This window comes from Phyllobates terribilis, unplaced genomic scaffold (genome assembly GCF_046119375.1).
Source record: "Phyllobates terribilis strain yellow unplaced genomic scaffold, ASM4611937v1 Scaffold_1__5_contigs__length_1240528914, whole genome shotgun sequence".
NCBI lineage: Eukaryota > Metazoa > Chordata > Amphibia > Anura > Dendrobatidae > Phyllobates > Phyllobates terribilis.
The window spans coordinates 810,661,371-810,676,805 of NW_027362761.1; the positions used below are offsets into that span (position 1 = coordinate 810,661,371).

Sequence of the window (15,435 nt, forward strand, 5' to 3'; positions counted from 1 at the left end):
TGTCATACTCCGGTCAGGAGAGGTGTCAGCCAGTCCATTCAGTGCGATGCGATCATCACACGAGTTGTACGGCAGTCGGTTTCAGCCCTAATAGTTTTAAACAGTAATTTATTTTCCTAGGAAATAGAGTCTCTAGACTTTTTTCTCTCCAGAGCTCCTGTCTGCTATCAATATTGAATAAAAATAGCCTCTTATTTATTGCCCAAGGTCTATAACTACATTTGTCTATAGATGACATTATCAAAAAAGGATCCATATTGGAACATCAGTCTAAGGAAATGTATAATGTACTCCACACCCCTAATTGGTAGTTATCATTTTTTTTTGCTTCCTAAAGTTAACCCCATTATGCCTCTTCCCCTCATGTTGGACTCATGAGCATCCAGTAAACTGACATATGGGTCTTGCTTAAATGGGTATGTGCAGAGACAGTTAAGCCAGCTCTAAAATGTTATAACTCCAGTAAAAAAACTTATATCTCAGACTCCTGGACAAAAAAGTAAGAAGAAAATGGGTTTTCAGGGTGAATATTAGGTTTTGAGTGGACTTGGGCTTTAATAGCAACTTCAACATAAATCCTTTTAACAAGTCAGATCTAAAGTAAAGTGCAGAAACAAGGTCATTAAAGTGTATCCGTCATTTTAACTTTCATTTCATAAATCAATAGTAAGTAAGCAACTCTGAAATATATCTTATCAGAGAAATTAGCTTCTTTCTTCTCCATGACTTATCTTTCATTTTCAAAATTCTCAATTCACGGGTGACATCTGTATTCAGTGACTACCCATTTTTATATTACTGAGATATGAGATGACAGTTGCTATTGATAGGAGTCTTGAAATGAGGAGCAGGAAAGAGGGAGGAGCTAGAGGCAGAGCTCCTCGCTCCTGTCTACACAGAAGCTTACCAGTACCAACTGCCATCTCTTATCTCAGTAATGTAATAATCCATCTTCACTTAATACAGATACCTGTGAATTGAGAATTTTAAGAATGAATGATCAGTCCAGTAGGAGAAAGAAGTAGACTTCTCTGATAATGTATATTACATAGATTCTTATTTTCACGAGGACTATTGATTTATGAAATAAAAATTAAAACAATGTTTACTCTAGGAAATGGAAACAGGAAAAGGCAAGGTTAAAAAGTCAGATCTAAAGCTGTTGCCAGAATTCTTTTGTTGAAGAAGACTCGATAATCGAACGTTCCTTCTGGATGTTTTAAGCATATGCAAATGAATTTAATGAATAAATATATATTTGTCTTCATTCTATTTTATTTAAAAACACTGTATTTCATGATCGTGTCTAAGGCACAGCCTACCATTTTCTTTGTATCCCATTCCGAGAATGACTTCTGGGGCTCTGTAATAACGCGTTACTACATAAGGAGTCATCATGAAGCTAGTGCCGGCAGTCCTTGCCAAGCCAAAGTCTAGGATCTTCAATGTGCAGTCTGACTTCACAACAATATTACTTGGTTTTAAGTCCTGCATTGGAAACATGAATACGTTTACAAAAATTGGAGCAATGAGAACATGAAGTTCACATGTTAAATTAAGCCTCTGGTCAAAATGTCATGCTGAATTACAATAATTATAGTGTCCAAATTAGACATTATTCTAAATTGAAAATATCCTATACTATATTTATGTTTTAAAAAATTATATTTTTTACTGCACTTTTTCTAATAATCATGCAACTCAAACTAAGAACCAAATCTTGTTTTTTTGGGAAAAAAAGGGTTTTCCTACAAAAATGAAATACTGTATGAACTGATCCCATGTTTTTCTTTTTCAATTATCCAAATCAAAACGTTGGTCCTGTTTCACAGATTTCTATATAACTTATTTTCCATCTTTGTCCTATATCTTAGGCCATATCTAACTAAATATTTTCTCTGGCTCAACACCTATCTTGTCATGAGCACTGTACTGCCTCAAACACTGCATTTTACATCCATGGTACTGGTAGTAAGTATAATATTGGATGCTTGCACATGCCTAGGGAGAGATCAACAGCACTCTCTTAAATGGCCATTGCTGGGTGCTGTAATCTGCAGTCACCTGCAATCCTCTTATAGTGGACTTGTCCTTTTTCTCAATACGGGCATTGCAGTTCGGTTCCATTCACTTCAGTGGATATAAATTATAATGACAGACACCACTATAAGACAGATATGTTGCTGTTTTGATCCTGAAGCCATGATTTTAAATTTCAATTTTCAATAACCCTCTTTGACTCTTTACCACAAATGGACGTAACTGTTCATCCGGTTTGCAAGTAGTTTACCGCAATGTGGTGTACAGTTACGTCGCAGGGATGGCACCAGCAAAGGAGTTGTGCCAGTGTCAACTACAGCAGGAGCCTGCTGTAATTCCCTGCTAAACTCTACCTGCATGTGTGGGGACCGGAGGTAGCGCAAAGGCTTATTACATGCCACCGGAGACATGTTCTAATAGGCTGTTAGTCAAAAACTGATAAGCTACTTAATACAATGCACTACACAAGTAGTACAGTGTACTATTAATGTGATCAAAGGTTCAAGTCCCCTTGTGGGACTAATAAGTACTTTAAAAAATGTAAAATACTTTTAAGTGTATAAAAATTAATTCTAAGAAAACTTAAATCACAGCTTTAATAATAAAAAAAAAATGTATTTGTAAAAAAGCAAACCTCAATTAAAATGACACATATTTGGTATTGTCGCATTCTATAAAACTATATTATTATGTATCCCAGAAAGTAAATGTCGTTAAATATTTTTTTGAACATTTGCCATAATTTCTGTATTTGTTCATCTTGCTTCACAAACTAAGGAACATAAAGTGATCGAATAGTCCTATTTATGCCACTATGGTACCAATAAAACTACATTTCATTACACATAAAAACAAGTCCTCACACATAACTATAAACAGAAAAATGAAAAAGTTAGGGATCTTTTTAAAAGGATTTTATTGTGCAAAAGTAGTAAATTATCTAAAAAAATAAAATTGGATATCTCCATTATTGTATCATCCAGCAGAATAAAGTTACCGTGTCAATTAACGCTGAGCACGGTAAAAAAAAATAAAATAAAATAAAAATTCCAGATTTATTGTCTATTGTTCATACTTAGTACTGAAAAAACAAAAACAAATTAAAAGGTGGTCAAAGAGACATACCCCCTCAATAAAAAAAAATTATACTCGTATATATTTTATATATAGGTGTGTATTTTAAGTCAAACATAAAAGTAAAAGATAAAAATCCCCCATTCTGCCAAATGGTGCAGGTCCCACCGGTCGGACTTCCACCAATCAGCAAGTGATCACTTGTCCAATGGATAGGTAATAACTTGTTTTCATCAGACATTTAAATACATGTTCTTCATTACTGAACACACTTTGTACCAGCATTTCCTAAATATCCTTGCAACATTTACTAGGGCTAACATTCTGAGTAAATGGGAATTGAACCTTTTTGGAGCTTGTTGGAGATTTCCATAAGATACAATCTTTTAGTCCTAAAAAAATCATGTAAACATGTCTGATTTTGATCTGAGCCAAAATCATCCAGACAAATCTAAGGGTCTGTGAAAATAACAACGGAAGCCATCCGTGTCACTCTGTGTGCTGTCCATTTTTAATATTTTAATGGGTAGGAGAAATTTTGCCGTTTTTTTTTGCATACAAGAAAATCACTGATCAAACACTGATGGTACAATCTGACAGTCTGGCCAAACACTGAAGAAAATATGATCCAAAACACTGATGAAAATTGATCCGTTCCCCAATCCCCACCACCCTCGAAAATCACTGACATGAGGCCTTTCACAGTGCTTGTATGGAAGTTTTACAGACCCAACAGCTTTTCTGCCTAAACAATCATTGAAGGTTTCATGTCATGTCATGACACTTTTCTAAAATTGGAATTTCTGCTTCAAGTAAAAACTAAAAAAATTTTACACTAAAAGTGTAATCAACATTAAAAAGAATGTTAAACTTTCTCACAAGTCTGTTTTAGGAAATATTTGTAATCTTCATAAAATACCAATTCTGAAGCATCAGTGTGCTGTTGCCTCTGTTTTTTCCTCTTAGGAACTCATGGAAAAATTAACAACTTGGTGTCACTACACTAGTTGTGGGTGTGTCAAGACACACTGTGATATTGTCCAATCAGTGGAGACAGACACATACAGTCATGGCCAAAAGTGTTGGCACCCTTGAAATGTTTCCAGAAAATGAAGTATTTCTCGCAGAAAATTATTGCAATTACACTTGTTTGGTTAAACACATGTTTATTTCCTTTGTGTGTATTTGAACAACACAAAAAAATCAGAGAAAAAAAGGCAAATAGGACATAATTTCACACAAAACCCCAAAATTGTTGCCACCTATCCAAAATTGTGGGTAAACAACTTTACTTCAAGCATGTGATGCTCGTTCAAACTCACCTGTGGCAAGAAACAGGTGTGGGCAACATGAAAATCACACCTGAAACCATATAAAGATGGGAGTTGACTCAGTCTTTGCATTGTGTGTCTGTGTGTGCCACACTAAGAATGGAGAATAGAAAGAGTGTGAAATTATGTCCAATTTGCTTTTTTTCCTCAGTTTTTTTGTGTTGTTCCAATACACACAAAGGAAGTAAACATGTGTATAACAAAAAATTTGTAATTGAAATAATTTTATTGGAGAAATACATTATTTTCTGGAACAATTTCAAGGGTGTCAACACTTTTGTCCATTACTGTACTGGGACACACCCCAAGATGAATCATAACACACAATGTAGTTCTCAATGTAATCTCATATATTCAAAAGGAGCGGCACAACCCTCTAATTCTAAGAAAAGAATTGTTATTTCATTGATAATACAAGAATTTCTAGTCCTAACTATGAAGGGTAAACCATGGTTAAAACGGATTACAAAAAAAAGCAGTTAGAAGCTTTCATAAAATAGGATTACTAACCCTGTGTATGATTCCAGCCGAGTGAAGATGTTTAATGCCACATAGCATTTGGTACAGGAGGTAAGACATTCGCTCATGATCTAGTTCCATTTGAATCACTTGGCATAAGTTGGCATCCATTAACTCCATTACTAGGTAACTAGAAAATAGGAAGAGCAGTTTGATTTAAGCAGACCCCCCTAATTCTAAGGCTGTCTAGAGCCTTGTGCACTATTCCTAAACTGCTATTAAAGAACTGTGAAGGCAAGTGTGAGTTGGATATTTTAGGTGTACTACTCGAATATTTGGATTTTTATAATCCTAGATGTTTAAAATGAGTTTACATATTCAGTATTAATAGAAATGTAACAATACATGTAAATCAATCAATTCAATAATAATGCATAAAACACGTAAATGTGCCTTCAGCGGCAAGAGCTTTACAGCTTCAGTTAGAAAAATATTAATTCAAGCAGCACCCTTTCTACTGTTCTTAAACTTCCCACAAGCACCCAGCATCCCACAATCAATACCGGTTTGATTTTATCTAACAAATGAAAGTACTTTCTCCGCCTCTGAAGATTACGGTAATTTAATCAGGCATTACTTACACATCTTGGAACTCCTCAAGAGATTTCTGTGGCGTAAAGACATTTAATAAACTGATAATCTAAAAGAAAAGGGGAAACAAAGACAGGAATATGATAAGAAGTAAGATGCAATTATATTTTAATTTACAAAATCATTATCCAAATGAAAGTTTGATAACAACCTGCTGTAGTCCTACTAAATAAAAGGCACCAGAGACGTCGCAAAGCTTAAACTCTGACTCCTTCCATCTCTGTGCAGTGAACACAAACAATATGGACTTGGTAAGATTTTAATTACTAGATTTTTTCCGCTTTCAACTTCAACTCACGTCCATTACTAGAAAAAGTTAGCAGCGTCGCTAGGAAAGCATCGTGCACCTTCAGCTCCCGTTGACTCTACTCTGCTTTTTTCAGAGAACGCATGATCTGTCATTGAATATAATGGGCTGGTCAGGCAAATAAAAACCAATGCAGAAATGACAAGAGTCTAAGTGGCACAATGTTTCCAGCTCCCAAAGCTCAGACCCCATAAATCAGACATTAAATCCATTTCCTGCTTCTACTGTAGACCATCCATCTTCTTTTTCTTTTATTAAATCAAGGACCTCTAGATGCCATAGCATCCCAAAAGCCAGTGAAAAGCCCATCCATACCTAAACTTTGTCAAGTAGGGCTCCCTGTTCAACCATAGACATTTTGCGTTTTACGTGAGCTTTTTCAAATCACTGGTTTATTAGTGAATGTGGTGTGCGACCCATGCTATAAGCATTTGATTTATATCCGGTGTTGAGAGCAGAGCACACATCAGGAAGAAATCTCCTGAATACTTCCAGGGTGGGCCGCACTCCACATGCGCTAACAAACCAGCGGTCATTATCATTTCCCTATATATATTGGGCAGGACAGCTACTTGTTTACACCTCTTGAAAAATTGTCGCGAAGTCCAGGTTGGAGATTCTCCCTGGATTTTGCACTGGCACTTTATTATGGGTAAGCACTTTAAATGATTTACCTCCTGTTGTGGATTGACCACCCTTTGATTAGTGACATACATACAAGTTTGATTAAAGGGGATATCCGGGACTTTGAAAAATTTATATACAGTACAGACCAAAAGTTTGGACACACCTTCTCATTTAAAGATTTTTCTGTGCCTTCATGACTATGAAAATTGTACATTCACACTGAAGGCATCAAAACTATGAATTAACACATGTGGAATTATATACGTAACAAAAAAATGTGAAACAACTCAAAATATGTCTTATATTCTAGGTTCTTCAAGTAGCTACCTTTTGCTTTGATGACTGCTTTGCACACTCTTGGCATTCTCTTGATGAGCTTCAAGAGGTAGTCACCGGAAATGGTTTTCCCTGTCAGGTTTAATAAGTGGGATTTCTTGCCTTATAAATGGGGTTGGGACCATCAGTTGTGTTGTGCAGAAGTCTGGTGGATACACAGCTGATAGTCCTACTGAATAGACTGTTAGCTGCTTTTTTCTTGTCATAATACAAATTCTAAGCAAAGAAAAACGAATGGCCATCATTACTTTAAGAAATGAAGGTCAGTCAGTGCGAAAAATTGGGCAAACTTTGAAAGTGTCCCCAAGTGCAGTTGCAAAAACCATCAAGCGCTACAAAGAAACTGGCTCACATGAGGACCGCCCCAGGAAAGGAAGACCAAGAGTCACCTCTGCTTCTGAGGATAAGTTTATCTGAGTCACCAGCCTCACAAATCGCAGGTTAACAACAGTTCAGATTAGAGACCAGGTCAATGCCACACAGAGTTCTAGCAGCAGACACATCTCTACAACAACTATTAAGAGGAGACTTTGTGCAGCAGGCCTTCATGGTAAAATAGCTGCTACGAAACCACTGCTAAGGACAGGCAACAAGCAGAAGAGACTTGTTTGGGCTAAAGAACACAAGGAATGGACATTAGACCAGTGGAAATCTGTGCTTTGGTCTGATGAGTCCAAATTTGAGATCTTTGGTTCCAACCACGGTGTCTTTGTGCGACGCAGAAAAGGTGAACGGATGGACTCTACATGCCTGGTTCCCACCGTGAAGCATGGAGGAGGAGGTGTGATGGTGTGGGGGTGCTTTGCTGGTGACACTGTTGGGAATTTATTCAAAATTGACGGCATACTGAACCAGCATGGCTACCACGGCATCTTGCAGCGGCATGCTATTCCATCCGGTTTGCGTTTAGTTGGACCATCATTTATTTTTCAACAGGACAATGACCCCAAACACACCTCCAGGCTGTGTAAGGGCTATTTGACCAAGAAGGAGAGTGATGGGGTGCTATGCCAGATGACCTGGCCTCCACAGTCACCAGACCTGAACCCAATCGAGATGGTTTGGGGTGAGCTGGACCGCAGAGTGAAGGCAAAAGGGCCAACAAGTGCTAAGCATCTCTGGGAACTCCTTCAAGATTGTTGGAAGACCATTTCCGGTGACTACCTCTTGAAGCTCATCAAGAGAATGCCAAGATTGTGCAAAGCAGTCATCAAAGCAAACAGTGGTTACTTTGAAGAACCTAGAATATAAGACATATTTTCAGTTGTTTCACACTTTTTTGTTAAGTATATAATTCCACATGTGTTAATTCATAGTTTTGATGCCTTCAGTGTGAATGTACAATTTTCATAGTCATGAAAATACAGAAAAATCTTTAAATGAGAAGGTGTGTCCAAACTTTTGGTCTGTACTGTATATATATACAGACATAAGTCATGGACCATAAGACGCACCCCCCATTTTCCTCCCAAATATTGGGGGGAAAAAGTGCGTCTTATGGTTCGAAAAATATGGTATATATATATGTACATATATATATATATATATATATATATATATATATAGCTCTGGCAAAAATTAAGAGACCACTGCAAAATTTATTTATTTACAGCAAATGATAAAGCGTCAAAATACTAAAAAAGAAACAGTGCTTTCAGACCCCAAATTACTCTTGTTTTAACTCAGGAACAGTTCAGAAATCAATATTTGGTGGACTATCCATGATTTTTAATCACAGCTTTCATGCGTCTTGGTTTGCTTTCCACCAGCCTTTCCATGCTTTCCAATAGAAAACTGTTCAGTGGTCTCTTAATTTTTGCCAGAGCTATATACACACACATATATATATATATATATATATATATATATATATATATGCCTAAGCACTAACAGGAACGTAGTTGCTACCTACCTGCCTGTTGCACAGAGAGGTCACAGACTTCTGCTGATGTAACGTCAACAGAGAGGCTGTTTCTTTTCCTGTTCACAGGGCGGGACTGGCATCATGCTGATTGACAACAGGCTCTCCGTTGCCTAATTGGGGGAAGCCAGCTGTCAATCAGCATGATGCCAGTAGTCCCGCCCTGTCAAGAGGAAAAGAAACTGATGCTCTGTTGACAGGGAGCAGCTGAATCTACGACAGGAGCCGTCAATGACCGGAGTTGGGTACAACAGACAGGTAGTTGCCTCTGTTAGCAACTGAATGCCTGTTAGTGCTTAGGCACATTTATTTTTCAAAGTTCTGAATATCTCCTTTAAGTGGCTATTCACCACAACTTTGGATGTAACTATGTGTAATTGCTAATAACGCATCAGGACACTGAATCCTGATTATTGTGTGATATATCCCTTGTTACCATCTTTGTATGGTTTATTATACTACATATGATTTGCTAGATACCCAATAATGTATGGTTTTCTGTGTCTCCAATTCTTTGGAATTTTCTGATCTCCCATTGGCAACCTCTTTTATCATGTGTGCATTATTTGTGTTTTATTGTAATTGAATGACAATAAAACATTGTATTTTTAATATTGTGAGCATCGTATTCCAGTCTATGTGATTTTCTATAGGTTTAATTCACTAATGTTTCCAGTTAGATACCATTCTGTATTTCAGCTCCCCGAATTAAGGCAACTGTATACTTGCTCACTAAATCCTTTTCTTTACTGTACATCACAAAGTGCTTGGAGTAGTTGCATCTCTCTATAATTTTCCTAGCAGCAATGTCTGGCTAATGCTTTTAGTGTTCAGCTGATCAATTGATTCTTGGCAGGGGTCTTTATAGCCTTACATTTACAATTAAATAGATCCATCTCAACAGGACGCTAGCACAACATGTGCCCTAGAGTTCAATGCACAAGTCTAGTGCTTACAGCTCATTCATTAAAAGAAGTAAAGGAAATTAGCAATGGCGTGACTTGAAGTTTGAAGCTTATGGGAACAAAATGAAAATTCTCAAAAAGGCCTTCAACTATCACAGGTGTTTAACAGTAATTTATATGGGTCAAAGGACCTTTTGAGCCCCACAAAGTTCCAGGGTCTGGATGCACTTGCAACCCCTGTACCTATTACACATGTCTACAAAAAAAGTTTTTTTCAGGTGCTTAGGTTTTTTTGAATGGATTTAGGGTATTTTGAGGGCGCTGAATTCAAAACTCCCATTACTTTTGCTGAATTGGTTCTAGTTTTTTAGATAATTAATCTATGAAAATAATGCATTGTGTGTGATAACAAATGCGATAACTTTCAGTCTGTCTTTTGACTCTTTAACAGTGTCTTAGGTAATGAAATATCCCATATGCTTATTCTGCTTTCAATTTGTAAGCTTACAATGCTATAAAAGCAACTTTTTGAAGCCAGAATTCTCCTGTAATTGATTAACTATTAAGTATCTCAGAAACTAGAGCCAATCTGGCAAAACCAAAATCATGTTCTTAGTCAGCACCATAACCGTAATCTAAAACTGTGCAGACATCGTTGGCACTAAAATCACAGTATAGCAGTGTTATCGTTACACCCCTGGCTGTTACAGCACAAGTACAATAAAAAAAACATGCTGCCGATACAAATGGCAATTATAAAATGACCATTTATCACTACTACTGTAGATCTGTAAATCTATATATTGCATTTTTAGAATTATAAAATATCAAAGCAACTTAACCACTTTATGACCTTGTCAGTAATAGTACGTAGCTGCACCCCGGGCCTATTGTCAATCATAAGAAACCGATATGAATCTGGTATCGCTGTAATTGAAGAATAAAGTCGTCTAATCACTTATAATGCCCTTGGAACTGCTCCGCAACAGTAATTTGGGGTATTGGCGTGCTCAGGAGAAATTGCACAACAAATTTTGGGGTCTATTTTTCCATGTTACCCTTGCAAAAATAGAAAAATTGGGTCTAAAGTAACATTTTTGTGAAAAAAGTTAAATGTTAATTTTTTTCTTCCACATTCCAAAAATTCCTGCGAAGCACCTGAAGGGTTAATAAACTTCTTGAATGTGGTTTTGAGCACCTTGAAGGGTGCAGTTTTTAGAATGGTGTCACTTTTGGGTATTTTCTGTCATAAAGGCCCCTCAAAGTCACTTCAAATGTGATGTGGTCCCAAAAAAAATGGTTTTGTGAATTTTGCTGGAAAAATGATAAATCGGTGGTCAACTTTTAACCCTTATAACTTCCTAACAAAAAAACATTTTGGTTCCAAAACTGTGCGGATGTAAAGTAGACATGTGGGAAATGTTATTTATTAACTATTTTTTTGTGACATATCTCTCTGATTTAAGGGCATGAAAATTCAAAGTTTGAAAATTGAAAAATTTTCGCCAAATTTCCAATTTTTTTCACAAATAAATCCAAGTAATATCAAAGAAATGTTACCACTATCATGAAGTACAATATGTACGAAAAACAATCTCAGAATCAGGGGGATCCGTTGAAGCGTTCCAGAGTAATTACGTTATAAAGTGACAGTGGTCAGAATTGTAAAAGTTGGCCTGGTCATTAACGTGCAAACCACCATCAGGAATAAAGGGGTTAATATTCACAAATCTGAACAGTTGTCCAGTACATAAAATTATGCTAAATTAGAAAAGATACACACTATATAAAACTAATAAAAAAACAGCCTATGAAGAGCAAACTGATCTTCTAGTACTTTTACGTGTTGATATCATACAATGACAATATGCTCCATGCAGTACCCTAAGGGGTCTTTGTCATGGGTTAAAGAGGCATACCGGAGTCATTCAGGCTGAGTCTACATATCACATTATTACGTAGGGAAACTGTAATTTCTAGGGTAAAAAAGAAGCAGAAAGCATAGTACTTTGCTATAGCTTACAGAAAAAATTGAGGCAAATCTGAAGGTTATTTGCACAATATTTAAGAAAACCACAACAAAACTGTAGAAAAGGGCTACTTCTAAGGCTAGGGTCTCTCATCCGAGAAAATCGGCCAGATTATGCTAATGACACTTTGATCAGACTCTGATTAGAGTTTGATCTGAGTGTGATAAGAGTGTGATCTGATTTTCTCAGATGAGAATTAAAAAAAAAATCCGCATTTTCTCCATTCAGTCTGTCCATGAAAATCAGACCGCACTTGGATGAAGCCTGCATTTTTCCATTGACCCATAGACATGAATGGCTGAGTGCGATCTGATAGGATGCAACTCGTGCATGCTGCGACTTTTCCCTCCGACTGACTAGGTCGTAGGAAAAAGTCAGACGTGCACGGAAAAAGTCAAACATGTGCACTTCCCCATGGAATAACATGGGGACAAGTGCTATCTGTCAAAAAGATGGATAGCACTCGTCCAATGTTTATGGTCATGCGCACAAGCCCTTAGGGAACTATCCTGGCCCGTATGATGGCTCCTCCTGTATATATATATTTATCTATTTTGAAAGCTTATGTAATGCCATTAATTTTCACAGATCTTTACAGACATCATCACTGCCTATGTTTGTGTTAATGTGCATACATGTGTATTTAGATGATCGTATATAAGTAGATATGTGTGTATATGTCTGTAGATTCATTATATTTGAATTCTATTGTGTGTGAAAGCATTAAAGAGAGCCTGTCATTTGGGTCATGATTCCCGAACTACGGGCAGCATGACTCAGACCCTGGCTCTCCAATTGCAGCCAGGTATGTTTTACTCTGAAACTGTCACACTTCCTCCAGGACGAGCTCCTGCAACTTCTGCTTCCTTCACCAGGCCCCTCTGTATTCATTATGCACTGGTGATGTAGGAGATGTCAGGATCAGAAGCTCTCGGAGGTGCAAGCTCTGACCAGCCCAAAATATTAGGATAGCTGGGACCTGTAGTACTGTCCAGTCTGGCAGTATGTGTGTGTGTGCTGTCCAGCTGGAGTAACCAGCTCCCTACTTCAGCCAATTCAAAAACACGATACTCTACTAAGACACCCAACATATTGCTGGAAGCTGCCACTGTTTTGACCTTGGCCTCTTTACTTATTTTGTACCTTCTCTTCCCTTCAGGTTCTGACCCGGCTACCTGACCACTCCTGTCAGCCGCCACCAATGGCCAGCAGCTAACTCCATGGCTCCAGCCCAGAGGCCTTTGTCTAAATCTAGATCCTTGTACAGAGGTTAAAAGATGAATGCCCGGGATCTGGTAAATGGAGTGGCCTGTGCTAAGCCTGTCCATGGTAGCCATTTTTAGAGCTGCCAGGTGAACACTGACAAAGCCACATAATAGAAACGCTGTGGTGTTTGAGAGTAAATATACTTTGAAGAGCCACCCTGGGACTACAAGTCTCAGATGATTGATCTAAGGCAGTTCTACGACGGCTTCTTCTTTCCCTAATCCCTTTAACTGACAGGACTTTCCCTATACACACACACAGAGAGATGATACCTGTTAGTCAAGGGTAGCAATGTAGGGAGAATCCATTCGGGGACCTGATGACAGGCTCCCTTTAAGGGTATGTGCACACAGCGTCTTAGAGATGCCGGCATGTCATGTCATAGCTGCTTCATATAATTTTGACACTGCTGTGTGTATGTTCATTATTTCTATCGTTTATTAAATGCTTTTTTAGGTGAGTTCCAGGCAGAATTCGCCTGAAAAACACCCGTACATGTGTCACGCAAGGTGTGGGAAAGACTAGTGCAACACAGAGAGAAGAGGGAAAGGGAGCCCAGACACTAGGGAAAGGAGGAAGTGGAGACCTCCTAGTCTGGTCTAGTGTCACCCTGTCTCAACTACCGTCCCTATTTTGGCTCTTCACCAATTGCCGCACGCGTGCCTCTCCCTGACTTTCCCTGGCATATGGCTAAGGCTAGGGGAAGGGAGGAGATGAGAACTAGTTGATCTCCACTAGATTCTATAGACAACAAGGGTAGACAAACAAGGGGGGATTGCTTAGCTTTAGACGACTCCAGACAAATGTGCAAATGGCCTCAAGCTCCAGAGAGAACGAAGTACTGCTCTTGCTAAAGCCTCACAAGTAGTAATGAATATTGCCGGCACCTCCCTCTCAGACACACCAGGTATTTATACACTCAGGCCAGGGAGCTAATTAGCCAGAGGGAGGTAGCCACTGGGTCCTAGAGACAGCCAGCCTCTAAGAAGATGTCTGTAATGCCAAATGTAAAGATCTCCTGCAACCAACTGCAGGGCAACTGTCTGTCACCTCTGACACACCCATGACAAAATGTACCTTAATACTACTGAGGGTGGTGAATGGCATTAACTGAACAAGAGTAAAGTGTTGGCATGAGTTATACTTGGGACGGGTGCTACCAATAATTGTACTAGTGGTGAGTGGCAACATTAATTGTACTGGGGATGGGAAAGTGACATCATTATTTGAACTCTATGTAAATGGCAGCATTTTTTGTACTGGGAGTGGATGACAAAATTAATTGGTCTGTAGGTTGTGCAGTGTGTGGTGAGATTAATGACAACTAATCAGCTGAATTAATTATGCTGTGCACTCTGAATAGCAGCATCAATTTAATAATATTAATAATAATTTAATAAGTGTCTGTGTGTAGGCACCTAGTATGTATGGTGTGGCGATATGAATTGGGGGGAAAACTACTGAGGCCGTGTTCACATGAGGAAAGGCTGCATTTTTTCCACAGATGTACGTATATGCCAAAATATTCAGTAGCTATCTGCTTAGCTTATTTGCATTTTTGTGATTTTTATATGCTATTGACTTTTTTATGCAGTTTTGGTGCAAATTTTAGGTATTTTTTTACTATGTTTTAGTTCGGAAACGCTTCTGCGATCCCACACTAAGAAATGCAATTCCTATTTTACATGCATTTTTTCAGGCTCCTCATATAATTCAACAGGGAAAAAATGCACAGTGAGCATGAGTTTTCATGAAATCACATCCACTTTTTTTTTTAATTCGTTTTTATTAAACAATTTTTCAAACAGTAACATTGTACTATTAGCAGGATAAAATGTCTAGGTTACAATACATCCATGTAGATCCAATGTCATTTGTTGTCAAGGTGACACATGGAAATAAAATATTTAAAAGAGATAAATCCGTTGTATATGCGTCCTCTTTGTCTTATCCATCACAGCTACTGAATATATACATTCTGTCCAATAATAACATGAAAAATAACAAACCTCGAGTTCAGTTCCAAGTCTGAACTCACATTCTACAACATTTCAAACTCTTGCTGTCTGAGATCTGCATCATACACTTATTCTATTGTTTATGAATCTAGAAACGTGCCCATCTATATATGTCTCTCTCATCCCATTGGTAATCAGTACCATCGGTCTACACTCCTCATTTAGGACATATTCTTGGTTTAGGTCTTATATCTAAGAAGACACCGTAAGACATGAGGAGTTCCAATAGTCCCATATTTTGGAGAATTTTAATGGACAGCCTCTATTTTTGGTATACTATTTCCTCATATGGGATTAGTGAGTTGACCAGTGCAATCCTTGATCTCAGTGTAGGTTGTGAATCACCCACCCATCTCAAGGCCAAGAGTTTTCTCGCCAAAAACAAAGTTTCCCTCAAGTAAATCTTAATATAGTGACCCCAAATATCTTCCTCCAATACTCCAAATAAACATATCAAGGGATCACATGGG

General features: G+C 37.9%; 1 protein-coding gene across 8 annotated transcripts in view; it reads right to left on the reverse strand.

Moving 5' to 3' along the window:
- Window positions 1-15,435, reverse strand: part of MAPK10 (mitogen-activated protein kinase 10) — a 367,762-nt gene that overhangs the window by 91,303 nt on the left and 261,024 nt on the right. For all 8 annotated transcript variants that reach the window (XM_073637131.1, XM_073637130.1, XM_073637129.1 and 5 more), the window contains 3 exons: window positions 5,546-5,604; window positions 4,956-5,094; window positions 1,323-1,488 (listed from right to left, as the gene is read on the reverse strand). In XM_073637131.1, the coding sequence (XP_073493232.1) occupies window positions 1,323-1,488; window positions 4,956-5,094; window positions 5,546-5,604 (364 nt within the window). The remainder of the gene's footprint in view (window positions 1-1,322; window positions 1,489-4,955; window positions 5,095-5,545; window positions 5,605-15,435) is intronic.